The sequence below is a fragment of the Pelophylax lessonae genome, assembly GCF_965119305.1.
Source record: "Pelophylax lessonae genome assembly, chromosome: 9".
NCBI lineage: Eukaryota > Metazoa > Chordata > Amphibia > Anura > Ranidae > Pelophylax > Pelophylax lessonae.
The window spans coordinates 78604649-78621480 of NC_138776.1; the positions used below are offsets into that span (position 1 = coordinate 78604649).

The 16832-nt window shown below is 43.4% G+C and overlaps 1 protein-coding gene across 1 annotated transcript in view; it reads left to right on the forward strand.

Moving 5' to 3' along the window:
• The window catches only part of LOC309564223 (scavenger receptor cysteine-rich domain-containing protein DMBT1-like), a gene marked incomplete at both ends in the record, with an annotated part of 33975 nt that extends 17143 nt beyond the window's left edge, over window positions 1–16832 (forward strand). Inside the window, 4 exons of the mRNA XM_082268850.1 lie at window positions 3291–3320; window positions 8598–8918; window positions 13810–13842; window positions 16816–16832. Coding sequence (XP_082124976.1) covers window positions 3291–3320; window positions 8598–8918; window positions 13810–13842; window positions 16816–16832 — 401 coding nt within the window. The remainder of the gene's footprint in view (window positions 1–3290; window positions 3321–8597; window positions 8919–13809; window positions 13843–16815) is intronic.

The following is a 16832-nucleotide window of genomic DNA, read 5'->3' on the forward strand; positions in this document are numbered from 1 at the left end:
ATCGTCTTCTGGCTCTTTCCATAGTTGATAGAGGTGGGCGTATGGTTCCTACCTCCATAGGAACGGGGTCAACGGCCGAAATCCGAGAAGAACTGGATAATGGCATTCCCATTTTCTCAGCCTTTCTTTCTCGTAGTCTTCTATCTATGGTGATACTGAGTTGTATCAATGCATCCAGGGTTTTTGGCAGATCCGCTCGGGCGAGCTCGTCTTTAACGGCCTCTGATAGGCCAAGCCTAAATTGGGTTTTCAGAGATGCATCATTCCATTCTGAATCAAGGGTCCATCTCTTGAATTCTGCGACAAAGTCTTCTACAGGTCTCCTACCTTGTTTCAAGGATCTTAATTGAAGATCGGCAGTACTCTGCCTATTGGGATCATCATATAGGCTAGTGAGTTCTGCTAGGAACAAGGCATAGGAGTTGAGAAGCTGGTCGTTTTTCTCAAAAAGAGAGTCTGCCCAGGCCCGAGGATCGCCTGTTAGGTAAGAAATAATAGTACAAACCTTAATGTGATCAGTAAGGTAGGTACGGGGTTTTAGCAAGAAAAGTAACTCACATGCGTTTTTAAATTCGCGAAATTTTTTGTGATCGCCTGTAAATACCAAAGGAGGATTTATTTTGGGTTCAGGGGACTGAGCAGTGGTAAGTTGAGTCAGTCTAATTACCTGCTGCGACAGAGCCTGATTGTCTTCTTTTAATTCAGCAAGTGCGTGTATTAACGCAGTTACTTGCTGTTTTAATTGTGTCATCTGAGTGGTTATTTCTGCTGAATCCATTTGTGGTTCGTTCAATCTGTAACGCTCCTGCGTTTTATGTATGATGTGGATTTTCAGCTGCAGAAATATTCCACTTCAGTAGTCATGTAGAGAAACGCTGAGACACCAATCCCAACTCCCAATGACTCATCATGTGTGGATGATCTCAATTCAGCAAGTAAATACACACACACTCAATAAGATGTTTCCTAGAGTGACTTATGTATATAGTAACACAGTGATGATAGGCTGAAGAGACAGGTTGGGTAGAGATGGTAGATGACAGACACTTGAAAGGAAATGTTCTTGAAAGTAAGATAGTAGCAGATGGGATGCAGATAAGTTTAGCAATCATGTATGGTAGCAGATGACAGAGTAGCAGGTGGACATACAGGAGAGATCAACCCAGTGCAAGAACAGGTGGTAGTAGGCTCAAGAGCTAGCAATCTTAGATAATGCAGATGTAGTAATAGTCCTTAGTATGCAGAGCTAGATAGTGTAAGCTTTAGTATGAAGGTTATAGAGGTTTCCCCTGTGGGGTACTTATCACTAATAGCAATGTAGCAGAGGAGAGGTTCGGCAAGAGCGGATGATCCGGTAGCGGGATACAGGGATCAGCGCAGCGTGGTTCCGACAGCGACGTATGCTTGCAAGCATGAGAGCTTCAAGACAGGTTAGCATCAAGGCACAAAGCAGTTTGAACGAACACATGTGAGTGAGAGCCGGCGATCTAAATAGCCATCCAGTCTGGCGCTCAGTGATGACAGCATCAGTCTTAAAGGTGTATGCGCACCTTACCAATAGAGAATGGTGGGGCACATACACTTATGAAAGAGTAATTAGGGTACCCAAAGGTACCAGAACATTACACATATGTGTCATTAATATTACAATATATACTTTTTATTAGTTAATTCAAACAAGGTAGGTATATTTGCCACTAATGGATGAGAGAGCAATTTGAAGCCAGAGGTGTCTGTCAGGAATATTCCCTGGAAGGTCCCCAGAATTCCTAGGACGCCTATGAGGAATTCCATAGGCTTTTAATGAATTGTTTGATAAAAACTTTATACTTTTACAAACACATGTTTGATTAATGCACTGCTGCCAAAAAAACCCCTGGGGGAATCTCTTCCTGCTTTTTCTCAGTAGAATTTTGGGTGTGCAGCCTCCTTAGCTACTAGTGTGTTTTTTGTTTTGTACCCTCTATACGCCCTTACACACTTCAGGCAAATTTTGCATAAAGCAGGGATTCATAGTTCACATTGAACACAATGCATGTTCAAACCAGCCAGGTGAAACAAAGTGATCCCTATCTTGTCATGCTCTGTCCTACTAGAAAAATGCAAAAAATAAGGTACCTTATGCCTCGTTTCCACTGAGTGGTACGGTACGGTTCGGTTTAATACGGTACGGTTCAGAACGATACACCTTGCGTTTCCACTGCCAATAGTACCCTTTCATGATAGGCGTGGTGTAGCAGGAAAGCTGTGATAGACGATTCTCTGTCAACCAATCAAAGTTCTTCATAGTGTAGCTCCACCCTGTTGGTACGGTACTAATGTGCTTGGTACCACAACGAAAGGGTCCCAAAAAAGTGGTACGGTACGGTTCGGAATTAGGGTACCATTCACAATGGAAACGGCAAAAATAGCGTACCCTACCGAACCGAACCGTACCGTACCGCTCAGTGGAAACAAGCCATTATTGGACATACAACGTCAATATAGGGTCGACTGTACCGGGCATTAAGAATCTTGATCTTCTAATACCGCATTTGTAGTATATCAATTGCTGTTTGGATCTGAGCACAGACATTTTTAGCTGTTGTGTACAAGGTTAAATAGGACACCTGAGCATTAATATGTGGTCACACATGTGGGCCAGTGGCAACACCAAACTGAATATTTTACTGTTTGTCTTAATTTTTTTATTATTGACTTGCCTACCTACCTTTTGAAAGAGATGGGCAAATACAGCCAGAAAGAGATAGGGCTGCTGAGAGAATCACAAGACTCTTTGTTGCTCAAGTAAAATGCCATACTCCCCCTTCAGCAAGTTTTTATTTCAATAACACTAAAATAACTTGGTAAGGGATAACTGTGGCAGAGCTTGTTTCAGGTCTGGAATATATTTAAGGGTCCATGCACACTGGTTCCCTTGGCACAAACATTTTGAGCATTTTTGTACAAGCGTTTATGCACATTTAGGCGCTTTTAGGCACGTTTAGCTTTTATTTTTCTGGCAGAAAACTGCTTTCAGGAACGCAGAAGGGTTTTTATCTACTTCTAAACACTGTACTTAAAATATGCCTCTAAATGTCCTAATGTGCATGGACACATAGTATAACACTGAGCTGCTTCTACAGCCAAAATGCAAAACTCCTGTAGAAGCAGCGTTTTTTTTAAGTCCAGATTGCATGGACCCTGAAAACAGCCCCAAGTTGGAGAGATGTTAGAATCTTCTTGGTGTAATCATGTTTATTCTTTTTTTTTTTTTTTAATTATTGATGTTTATTACTTTTTCTCTGCAGTAGTTGGAGTTCCTGTACCAAAGGCCCCAGGTAAATGTTTTATTACTATAGACAAAGGTTTAGTTAGCTTTGTTAAGGATTGGCCAAAAATCAAAATATTGGGCTGCATCTCAATTCAGTAGACATACAGTGCATCCGGAAAGTATTCACATCGCTTCACTTTTTCCACATTTTGTTATGTTGCTGCCTTATTCCAAAATAGATTAAATTCATTATTTTCCTAAGGCTCCGTTTCCACTATTGCGACTTGTTGTGCGACTTGACACATGTCAAGTCGCACAGCAAGTCAAAAGCAATTCATTTCAATTTGGCCCGTTCTAACTGCTGCGACTTGAGTCGCAGTGACTTGAAAAATAGTTTGTGCACTACTTTTGGGCCGACTTCAGTGCGACTTCCTTCTATAATGAGGGACAAGTCGCACTGAAAGCCGCAAACAAGTTACACTACAAAGTCGCGCTAGAAGTAGCACGACTTTGTAGCCGCAATAGTGGAAAAGGAGCCTTAAATTCTACAAACAATGCCCCATAATTACAATGTGAAAGAAGTTTGTTTGACATCTTTGCAAATTTATAAAAAAAAAAAAAAACAGAAAACAATCACATGTACATAAGTATTTACAGCCTATTTGCCATGACACTCAAAATTGAGCTCAGGTGCTTCCTGTTTCCACTGATCATCCTTGAGATGTTTCTACAAGTTGATTGGAGTCCACCTGTGGTCAATTCAGTTAAATGGACATGATTTGGAAAGGAACACACCTGTCTATATAAGGTCCCGCAGTTAACAATGCATGTCAGAGCACAAACCAAGCCATGAAGTCCAAGGAATTGTCTGTAGACCTCTGAGACAGGATTGTATTGGGGCACAGATCTGGGGAAGGGTGCAGAAACATTTCTGTAGCCTTGAAGGTCCCAAAGAGCACAGTAGCCTCCATCATCCGTAAATGGAAGTTTTGAACCACCAGGACTCTTCTTAGAGCGGACCACCCAGTCAAACCTAGTGATTGGGGGAGAAGGGCCTTAATCAGGGAGGTGAGCAAGAACCCAATGGTCACTCTGTCAGAGCTCCAGCAAGTTTCTGTGGAGAGAGGACAACCTTCCCGAAGAACATGGTTTACTGATTTATATGATTTACTGCTGTTCAGGGGCTCTGGGCTTCAACAAATTAGCAGCCTCCGGCAAGAAGGAACAGGAGCAATGCTGGAGGCAATTTACAGAACACACTATTTTTGGTAGCACAATTATTAACCACTTCCCACCCAACAACCTCATCGACTTTGATTGGGGATATCTGAATGATGCCTGCAGCTGCAGGCATCTATCAGATATATTCTTTTTCTGCCGGCGATTCCCTGTCATGGTAGTTGTTCAGCCGCTTGATTGTTTTTACAGGTGGCAGGAGGGGTGCTCCGGTGCTTCTACCGGCTTGCCCGTGTGATCGGCAAGCTGGAGAATGAATCGGCCAGTAGCGATCATTTGCCATAGAGCTGACCAAGGACCAGATGGTCCCCAGTCATCTTTATGACTTTCGGAGGCTGGGCGCGTCTGGCCTTGGGAGATCTAAACCCTGCCGTTTCTTCTGGTGAGAAGCCTGAGATCGTTTTGTTTTTCTCCTTTAGGCCTCCAGCCTAGAGGTGAGATCTGGGAACTTATAGACCCCAGATCTTGCTGTAAAGAGGACCTGTCATGCCCTATTCCTATTAAGGAATATACAAGGAGGTTTATACTACTTGTCAGAGATGTATAGTAACGAAGTAGAACTACTTAAGTACTGTACTTAAGTACCGAAATGCGGTATCTGTACTTTCCTAGAGTAGAATTTTTTTCTCCTACTTCTACTTTTACTTCACTACATTTTTTCGATGATTTCGATACTTCTACTCAAGTATTTTTTTTTGTGCTGCATAGTTACTCGTTACTTTTAAAAAAATTACCACTGCCAGAACAGTAGATGGCAGGTTGCATAAAGCTCAAAAAAATGTGTATAATGTCATTTGTAAATCAGCGCATACGAAAATAAAGGCTGTGTATAATAAAAGCTGCTATACCAAATCTTTCCAATAAAAAGAAAATATGAAACAAACAAATAAATGGTGCTACAGCGCTTAAAGTGCATCAAGAAACTACTAACAAACACAGGTTAATCATTTGAATAAATCATTTGAAATAATAAAAAACAATATGATGTTCAAACTTTTGACTTCTTTCTTTAATAACTACATAACACAGTACTTGTACTTTTACTTTCAGTACTTGAGTAGAAATTTTTTTTCAAAACTACTGGTACTTTTTACTTTTAGTACTTAAAGCGGAGTTCCGGGCAGAGAAACGTTTTTTTTTTTAACATACCCCCGGGACAGTCAGGGCTAGCACATTCCACAATGGCTAGCCTCTGATCTGTCCCGGTTCGCACTTACCTTTTAGAAGAAATACTTACTTAGAAGTTTTCTTCCACAGCGTTTCCATCTCTCTTGTGGGCAGCTGAAGCCGGCGCGGTCCTCTTCTCTGTCTTCTTCCGCGTCTTCGTGTCCCAGAATGCGCTGCACCGGCCCCTCTCGTCACTTCCGGTGCGGCGCCGCATTCCTAAACAGCTTCTGGGCATGCCCAGAAGCTGTTTAGCAGGGGAATGCGGCGTCGCCCGGAAATGACGAGCGGGGCCGGTGCGGCGCATTGATTCCTGGGAGCTATGACGTTCAGCTCCCAGGAATCATAGCGAGACAGGAAGTGACGGGGTGAGCCGCGGCTCCGAGGGAGGAAGCTGTCATAGGTGAGTATTTACGATCGTCAATTACAAGGTGAGTTTTAAAAAAAAAAAATATCTAACTATCCAATTCCTTTTCAGGTTAGGCTGAACTAGCGGACGGGCACAAAAGAAAAATATCGTTTTTGTGCCCGGAACTCCGCTTTAAGTAGCAAATTTTTTTAAAAAACTACTTGCAATACTTAAGTAAAAAAAATGTTGAATACTTTAGTACTTCTACTTAAGTAACTTTTTCTGTGAGCACTTCCACTTCTACTCAAGTCACTTTTTGATCGAGCACTTGTACTTTTACTCAAGTAGAAATTTCGAGTACTTTATACAAGTCTGCTACTTGTTATAGGAATAAAAGTGATAAAAAAATGTAAAGGGAAAGTGTCAAAATAAGAGGATAAGAGTAAAATAAACAATAAAAAATACAAATTAAAATGCCCCGCCTACGCAGAAGCAAATGCATACATAGGTCTATAAGAGAAATACTGCGCTAACCTAAATAGGTCGCACCCACATATGTAAACCACATGTAAGGTATCACCATGAATGTTAGCATGAGAGCAATAATGCTAGCCCAAGAGCTCCTCTGTAAATCTGAACAGGTACCCTGTAAAAAAGTGTGTTGCGTCACCTATGGGGATTTTTAAGTAGGAAAGTTTGGTGCCATTCCGTGAGTGTGTGCAATTTTAAAGCATGACATGTTAGGTATCTATTTACTCGATGTAACATCATCTTTCACATTATACAAAATAAATTATGCTAACCTTAGTGTTTTTTTTGTTTTGTTTTAATTAATGAAACTGTTTTTTTTTCTCCCCAAAAAAAAAACACATTTGAAAAACTGCTGCGCAAATACCGTGTGACATATAAAGTTGCAATGACCACCATTTTATTACCTAGGATCTCTGCTAAAATAAAACATATAATGTTTGGGGGTTTTGATTAATTTTATTGCAAAAAAATTATGATTTTTGCATGAAGGTGAGAAGTGTCAGAATTGGCTTGGGTAGCAGCGTGGTTAATGTGGAATCTGTGTTCCTTTCTAAAGAACACAATTTTTTAACAAGTTGTTATGGGTAAAGTTCCACTTTAAGTATTTTTCAAGACATTCCATTTTTATTAGTTGATATGGGTGCTGGTATGGCAATCATAGGGGGGCTGCTGTGGCCAACTAAAACAAGAGTGATCAGACTGTTCAAAACTTAAATACTGTATCTCTAGGTTACATAAACTAAAGAAGTTAACTTTGATATTAGATTTTTAGGGGTATATTTCTAAAACAATATAGGTTGCATTCTGCAAACATTTGCTGCAGGCATAGCTTTTTGGTGCATTGGTTTTAAATTGCAATGATTGATTCATCTGCAGTAAGTTTGCTTTAAAAATATGCTCCTTGTGAACCCTTGAGTAGGGATGTGCTCACACATGTTTGTATTCTGGCTAAAACCAACCTGGATGATCCCATCAGAAAGATTTCACTGTACTTGGCCAATCATAAGTGGCTGATGCATTACCCTCCCTGCAACCGCATGCAGGGCTGCTGTTAGAAATCGCGGTGCCCCGTACAGACTACCTGGCAGGGCCCCCCCCCCCAAGAAAATATTAAAGATATATTTAGCTAAAATTACAACAAAATCACTATTATCAGACACAAATATAACATAACTCGCATAATTCCTGCTAAATCTAAAAAAAAAAACTATGTTAAATAAAAAGGAAGATGAGATGAGAAAAATATACCGGCTGGGCAGTTGGAGCTCAGTGATCAGAGAGACAGAGAGAGAGAAACAAAGTTACAATTTACAAATAAACTCCTGAGCAGAGATAAGTGCTGGGAGGGGGGCCCACACAGGGGAGGGGGATTAATGAGGGACAACTGTCTCTTTCTCAACAGATAAAAGCTGATAGCAGGGAGAGGGACATATCAGATTCAGGTGCTGGAGGAAGATTTCATCACTAATCCCCCTCTCTGTGTGGGCCCCCCCGTGTGCTCGGGCCCCCTACAAGAGGGCTGATGGTCCCCCCTATCAGCGGCCCTGACCGCATGTATACAAGGGGAGTGTATATGTGTAACTGTGGGGAATGCCTTGGCTGCTCATGATGGTCAAGTACAGTGACAATTTACTGGTGGGTTTGCTCAGATGAGTTTGGACTAGGATCGGAACATGCCTAAGCTCATCTCTACCCTTGAGTATGTCATTTGATTAAATGTAAAAAAATAAATATACATTTTTTTAATAACTTGCAGGTCCCACCAAAGAAGCAAAACAAAACACAACTGGTGAGTTTCTGCAGCATATTAATTAGGACCACAGTTTGTCTGCTATTTCCCATCTGGGCAATAAATGTCTCTTTCTGTTGGACTCATATGGGCGCTGAGTACAGTAGAGAATCTGGCACCTGTGTTGGAATGGTGGTTCACCTTCAATCAAACTGCTCATCATGGGCTAGCAACATTTAGAAAAGTCTGATGGTCACCCCAAAAATGCTTTGTTTTTCTTACACATGTAGCTTCCCAGATGTCTACATAATGTCCTTTTTTTCCTGCTGTTTTAGAAATTCCCCCCAGTATACGACTTGTTAATGGAAGTAATCGCTGTGAGGGGCGTTTGGAAATTTTTTATCGGAGTGTATGGGGTACAGTGTGTGATGACCTATGGGACATGGCAGCAGCTACAGTGGTGTGTAGGCAGCTTGGCTGTGCACAGGCCCTGAAAGCTCCAGGAACGGCATTCTTTGGTCGAGGGACTGGCAACATTTGGTTGGATGACGTAGACTGTAAAAGCACAGAATCTGCTGTATGGCAGTGTCGCCACCGACCATGGGGCACCAACAACTGTGACCACAGTGAGGATGCGGGGGTAGTGTGTGAATCAGGTAATTATTTTTGTGATACATTTTATTTGTTACTTTTATCTTTAAAGGTTTTTTTTTTACTTAAAGTGGTTGTATACCCAGTGAGGTGAACAACCTCAGATGATACACAGAGATTAAACAAATTCTCCTACATAGGTTTTACTTGTTTATCTGCAGCCATCTCTACCCTGCACCCATTCAAAGGGGCAGAAAAGTGTTAAAATCTTTCTCTATCTGTCAGGAGCACAGAAGAGGGGGCGGAGAGCTGCAGTAACAGTGTGTGAGACCTGATTGGAAGAAAGCACACATCTCCCTCCACACAGCAGAAGAACTGTGTTGTGAATAGACAAGCTCCATTGTGAGCTTTCCCCACCTCCCCCCCGACACATATGTATCTCATGTGTCAGTCAAACTTCTCAGAAGTGAGACATGCTGAGAACAGAGGAACAAAGTACCAGAGAGTAACAACACTTAGAGCTTTGGAGAGAGATAAGTAAACACTACAATATGTCCTTTGCTCGGATTCCATGACTGAGGTTTACAACCACTTTAGCCTTCTTGCTATCACATAGAGGACCAATAGCGCCATGTGATAACATATGATAGCATATTGCTGGTGAAAAGTCCTGATCCAGATCGTGATTGATTAGCTTCATCCCTGGCCACAGCAACCAGAAAATGACATCCCTGAACTTGGAAGTGATGTAATACACATCTCTTCCTGATTAATTTACCAAAGGAAGGACCAGTGATGAGATATTTGATGAGCTCCCTCTGCTCTACCCAGCGATGAATGTCCTGACCCACAGGCCAGCATGAGCGTGATGAAGCTTACGTGAGGTTTTTTTGGTGGTATTTAGAAACGCTGCTTTCCTTGCTCTGGTGAAATAAAAATGCCAGGCCATTCTGAACCCACTCAAAAGGGGGTTGAGGTTTCTACTTTCGAAAGCAGAAACCCCAAGGTGATCTAATTTTTGTTCACAAATTTTTGGAAATGAACAAACATGCGGGTGCAGCTTGTTACACATGTAGGCAGGCCAAATCTTGGTACCCAAAGTGGAGTACACACATACAGAGAGCAAGCAATGCAGCACGTTATATTAGAACAGGATCCAACAAAGTGACAAAAGGGCCTTAATATTGCACCCAAATCAAGTATAACAGTTCCTTACAGAAAGATTTATAGATCGCAGCCTTTATGCTGTAAAAGACATGTGAGCAAGCTTACATCACCCTGCAGCATCTGACGAAGGAGGTGGCTAATAGGGGTGCTGCAGGAAGGGTGCTCGAGAGGCTGTAAGTGCTCCAAGCTCAGACCAACAGGTCTAACCAGTTGGCAGAATCAGGCTCGAGGTCCCTACTCTGTCTCTCCTCCACCAGAACCTTTCCCTGCACTAGACACACTGTCCCTCACCAGTGGGTTCCTGTCCCTGACCTAGCCACTTCTCAAAAGCATGCCAACTGCAGTGGGACAGTGCTATTTATTAGCACTGACCTCACTTAAAATGGCCACAGAAGCCATTCGGCACAGCAGTGTCTAAATGGATGGCTGCTCCCTTGATGATGCCTGCAGAGGCCTTAGAGGAACAAGAGCTCCTCTTAGCCTCCATTCCCCCTGCATAGCAGCTGCTGGACAGTGCCACCTGTGCAGGGAGGCGGAACTACACCTGTCTACACAGAAATTAGCAGAACAGCCTCCCGACAATCCTTTATCCAGTTAAATTTATAAATGGCATTTATTCATCCACTAATTCACTTTTTTTGATGTACAGCAGTAGTAAAGTGGTTAAATTATATAATAGTTTTTTTTTTACTTGCAAAAAGGTTTTATTTTTCATTAATCAGTGAACAAAAACAGGCTCAATTTCGAGAACAATACAGCTCATGAGGGTATCACAAGAGAACAATAATACAATCAAATAGTAACTTAACCAGAATGTTATCATGAGGCAGAAGTTAGAACAAAACAGTCATGTTGGACCGCAGAAGAGAAAAAAGAAAAAAAAAAAAAAAGGGGGGGGGGGGAAATTCTTTATCATATAGGGGGACGGGGAAGGCCCTCCCCAGTCCCAGGAGACCCCCATTGGGATCACTACCTGTCTCCAGAGAGAGGGGGGAACCTCTACCACCAGCTTTCAACCATAAAGATGCCGTGAAGTAGGGAAGAAAAAAAAAAAAGGGGGGGGGGGTGGGGGGAACACAAGACATCTAAAAATATGAGTGCCGTAATGTGAAGTGTCAGCGATTCCAGGGGAAAAAGAAACTAAAGTGACCTCATGGATAACAGTCGATATCTGTGCAGTAGTGAAAAATCGAAAAGAGTGCGGTCAACAATCAATCAGCCAAGAACAGCGGTCTATGCTTGTAGGGTTCTCAGGATACTGAAAACAAGAAAAAAAAAAAAAAAGGAAAAGCGAGAAAGGGGCAAGAAGAAAAGGAGGGACAGGAAGGCTCATCCTAAACGAGGCAGGGGAGAGGAGAAAGAGGAAGGAGGGGTTATGATAGTGCAGGCAGATCAGAGATTCCCAGCATCTGACGATAAATGACCCGGATAAAGGGGGGTGTTTGTATATACTGCTCAAGGTTCCCAAACTTTCTCAAACGTGTCCTTTTTATCAAGTAGTATGCTAGCCAATTTCTCCTGGGTCATGAGCCAGGAAATTTTCCTCTTAGCTGCATTGAAGGAGACTGTATCCCGCTTCCAAGACCTAGCCAAAGTCATTTTAGCACCCAGCAGGATGAAAAAAAGAAGTCTGGATAAGTGTTTAGAGGCACGTTCGATGGGAAAATTTAGGAGGGCTATTTTGGGATTTTGTGGAATAGCGAGGCCCGATATTCTCCGCATTAGGTGAAAGATTTTGTTCCAATAGGATCTAATGCGCGGGCAAGACCACCAAGTATGGAACATCGAACCAGTCATTCCACAATTGCGGAAACATAAGGGAGAAGTGTTGGGAAACATTGAGGCCAATCTGGTCGGGACCCTGTACCACCTGGTAAAGATTTTCACGTTAGCTTCTATCAGAGCAACATTCAAAATACCCCTATAGGAGCGGAGGAAGCATCGGGTCCATATTTCATGCGAAAACTATTCATTCAGGTCTGATTCCCAGGAGGCAGCATAAGATGGTTTGTCCCCGGCGCCCGCCAGGGAGGCATAGATAGTGGAAATACCACCTCTCTGATCCAGAATGTTAGAGCACCAATTCTCATACGGAGTGAGTCGAGGGGGTTCGTGTGTATTGGACCAAATAGAGTGAAGGAAGTGAGAAATCTGTGTATGACGTAAGGTTTCAGTGGGGGGCATCTTAAGGAGTTTCGGGCAGTGGCCGTGAGTAAGAGGGCCCATTCGATTAAAAAAATGACCTATTCTAAAGAGGCCTTTGTTGAGCCACCATTTAAAGGCCCCAATATCCAGTCCCGGTGGAAAGTCGGGGTTGTTAAATAGATGGGCCAAGGGTTTCAGGTCAGACGTGAGGGCTGAGAGTTTGCACAGTTTATCGCATAGAGATATGGAGTGTGATAGGGTAGGAGAAAGGATAGGGGGTCGGATCTTAGGTTTACACCATAGGAGGAAATCAAGCGTGTGATGGGGGAGCGCTTGTCTCTCAATACGCACCCAATCGGGTTTCTGGCCCCTGGAGTATATGATTGAGAATTGGGCGAGTTGAGCTGCCTGGTAGTACCACCATAATGAGGGGAGGCCCAAGCCCCCGTCATCTTTCCTACGAAAAAGAGTGGATTGCGGGCAGCGGTGACCTTTGTTGCCCCAAATGTAGTGAATAATTTTGGATTGTAGTGGTGCCAGTTGCGATTTTTTAAGGCGGATTGGGAGAGACCTAAATAGGTAAAGGATACGTGGCAGCAGGGTCATTTTGACCGTATTGATCCTCCCTATCCTATATAATAGTTTTTGTGTGCTCTTTCTTTACTTGCAAAGTTTAAGATAATGCTGGACCCAGGGAATAAATCTCTACATTTTATCAAGAAGGCAGAACGTACATTTTACGTATGCTTAAAGAGGTTGTAAACTCGTTTGAGTTTTTTTTTTTTTTTTTTACACCCTGCAAAAGAAAGACATAATGAGCTAGTATGCATTGCATATTAGCTCATTATGCAATACTTACCTCAGAACGAGCCCCCGCCGTGCCGCTCACTCACCTCTATGACGGGCGACATGTCTAGTCGCCCGTCTTCCTGGATCGCGGCATCCGGCCATCTGATTGGCCGGAGCCGCGGTGACGTCACTCCCGCGCACGCGCGCGGGAGCCGACAGTCACGGCACGGGGCTCTGAAGGAACGGCACGATCGGCCGTTCCTTCAGAGTGCATGCGCCAGTGACGTCACTGGCGACATGTAAGGTAAATATCTCCTAAACGGTACATGTTTAGGAGATATTTACAGTACCTATAGGTAAGCCTTATCATAGGCTTGCCTATAGGTACAAGTTGTAGAGGAGGGTTTACTTCCTCTTTAAAAACTATTCTGAAGACTGAACAGTCATACGTGCAGTAGTTAACAGGAACATAGCAGATTTCTACAATTATAAATTCTTGCTCTAGCATGGCCAATGACATGCTGACTTACAAAATAACGCCCCCCCCCCCCCCTTCATTCTTTCGCTGCATGTAAAGGGCCATCTAGGATGAGAAGAACAGAACTACTAAGTGGTGACCAAGAACTTAAGTTGCCACAGACTAATGGGTTTTGTACAGGTAATTTCTGGTATTTACTATATACCTGAACATAGTTAACTATCACGGAGTTCTCAATCATCTTATTATACAAGATTTTCAGGTTACATGAACTATAACTGCTAACTTTGATATTTTATCATCGTTTTATTGTACCATGCATGAGTATGAGTTTTGGCTAAATATATTATAAATAATATTTTTTTGGCAATTTGTAGGTTCTACTACAACAGCAATACCAGCCTCAACAAGTAAGTCCCTGCAGCATATTAAAGTATGTATAAACCCAAACAATTAACTTTTTTCATTTTATTATATCTGTGTGAGCAAAAATACCTGTTAATCCTGATGGGAATGCAGCAATATCCTAACTATTTGCAGTAAGCTGACAACACATTGCATGGGCTGCACTGAAATCTTAAGGCTCCTTTCACACGGCCGCTCCGTGTGAAAGGTCCGCTGCGGGACTTTTTTTTTTTTCTTCCACGGAGCGGATGACATTTCTGTCATCCGCTCCGTGTGCCCGCATATCATCCCATCCGTTTGCGGATGATATGCGGACATAATGTAAGTATATGGCACTGCGGATGTCAGCGGTTGACACCGCTGACATCCGATTTTCCTTCCTTTCCATTTTTTACACGGAATGAAAAATGGGGTTCTGTTCCATTTGTAAAAATGCAACAGAACTGAAAGGAGGAAAATCGGGTGTCAGCGGATGGTATTCCGCTGACACCCGCAGTGCCATTCACTTACATTATGTCCGCAAATCATCCGCAAACGGATGGGATGATTTGCGGACACACGGAGTGGCCGTGTGAAAGGAGCCTAAAGGATAAGTTCTTGTAGGATACGTTATTTTCATAAAAAATAATAAATGCACATTTTTTTGCAGGTAAAAAAGTGTGCATTTATATTTTTTTGTTGCAGGAGCCTGTAAAGCATTGCACCAGCGTTCAGCAGATTGCTGGTGCTATGCAGGTCTCCTGCAGACCTGTTAGTGTATAGGCTTACTCGTACCCAGGGCTTTTTTTCAGTAGGAACATGGTGGAACTCAGTTCCACCACCTTTGGCTCAGGCTCTCTGCTCCCTGCTTGCCACCATCACTTGTAAACACAGAAGTCTGTCTTCTGTGCACAAGTGACAGCTTGTCTCCCAATGGCTCCCACAGATCTGATCTCCTGAGTGTCTCCCACTAAATGCAGTATGGGAACAAGAGAAATGCAGGTGCCCGGGGTGCAGTGCAGATGCCGACAACTACAGTGGATGATTTCCCTGCAAATGAGATAGGCAGAGACAACTACAGTGTGCGGGGAAGTACTAGGAGCCAACTGGGTGCTTCTGCTTAATACAGCAACAAAAGTAAGACATGGAAGATGGTGGAAGATGGTGGAGCTTTAAAGGAGCATTGGAGGAGGGGGGCTTGCATGCAGAAGTGAGAGCTTAAGAGGGGTGAAAGTGAGAAGTGGATAGAGGATGCAGAGGTAAGCAGCTGTGGAAGAAGGCTGAACTATGTACTATGCATGCAGCACACCCCTGAACTCTGCACTATGCACATAACTCACCCCCAAATTCTACCACTATTTGATGCAGTTTGGAATGTGTGTGTGTGTGTTTGGGGGGGGGGGGGGGGGAGGTCAGGGGGTTGGGGTTGAGTTCCTGTACCTGTTTTCTGGAAAAAGAAGCCCTGATTGTTCCTTACACGAGGAAGCCGATACATGCTGACAGGTAGAATCAATGAACTACCACATCACTCACAGCGCTGTGGTAGTTCATTGAAAACTTTGAGCCGACAGCCACAAAAGCTGCCGGACCTTGTGATGCCGCCAGGTGGGTGGAGTCCCGCACAGGCACGTTTTAAAAAAAATGTTGACATCTAACGGGTGGAGAAGATCCCCGCTAGCTGGCACAGCGGGGGAGTGGGAGGTGCGGGGACCGATGCATTCTTAACTTGTTACATGTTACACCCCAAATATGGATGTAACATGTTATGAAAGGTGAACTTCTCCTTTAGCTGCCTAGAGTGGAAACACTTTTCCACTAATATAGTACACTGGGTGAGCGTTGTCACCCTAGGACAGACAAGAAGTGTGATACTGGCAGAATCAGCAGGTGACAATAAAGAAAAAAAGCCTGAAAAAAGAAATATAATGCAGTTGCATCTACCACATCTGAGGACTGGTAAGCTGGAATATATTAACCACTTGCGGAACGCCCACCATGATATCCTGCGGTGGGGCAGCCGCTCTGTGTCAGATCACGTACCTAGTATGTGACACTTCTGGGTCTGGGGTGCACGCGCTGCCGCCGCCCCTCTCCCACTGTGATCACACACACAAAGCAAGAGCCCAGTGGTGGGTACCACAGACTCTATGTCCAGCACACACTGATTAGACAGTACACAGACAGAACAGCAGTCTGCCTATATAAACAAGGCAGATTGCCATTCTGTCAGAAAGGAAGGCATTGGCCCTGTGTTCCTGCAAAACAGAAACATTAATCAATGCCTTCTGCTAGTCTTGGTATAGTTCTTTTGCCCCTGTGGAAACATTGATTCTGGTCACATAGAACATGGGTCTCCAAACTTTATATACAAAGGGCCAGTTTACTGTCCTTCAGACATTGAGGGTGCCGGATTGTGGCCGGTGAGAGTAGAAAATTCCCTGGTTTCAATGAGAGTAAACAATGCCCCATGGTTGGTGTTCAATGGAGGAGTGTTGCCCCTTTGTTGGTATCAGGGGAAGGAATAATGCACCATCATTGGTGTCAGTGGGAAGAATACTGTCCTACCGTTGATGTCAGAGGGAGGAATAGTGCCCTATTGTTGGTATCTGTGACAGTAATTATGCCCCATTGTTTGTGTCAGTGGGAAGAATACTGTCCTGCTGTTGATGTCAGAGGAGGAATAGTGCCCTATTGTTGGTATCTGTGACAGTAATTATGCCCCATTGTTGGTGTCAGTGGGAAGAACACTGTCCTGCCGTTGATGTCAGAGGGAGGAATAGTGCCCTATTGTTGATATCAGTGACAGTAATTATGCCCCATTGTTGGTGTCAGTGGAACAAATAGTGCCACAAGTTACAGTTAAAGGCAAGTAAAGGGCCACCTCTGGCCCCGGGCCGCAGTTTGAAAACCACTGATACAGAATATAGGATGAGTGCTATGGGGGGGGGGGGGGGGTCAAGATAGAAAAATGTTATCTTCATATCACTTTCTTTTTGCAGGTAATGCTACATTGTGA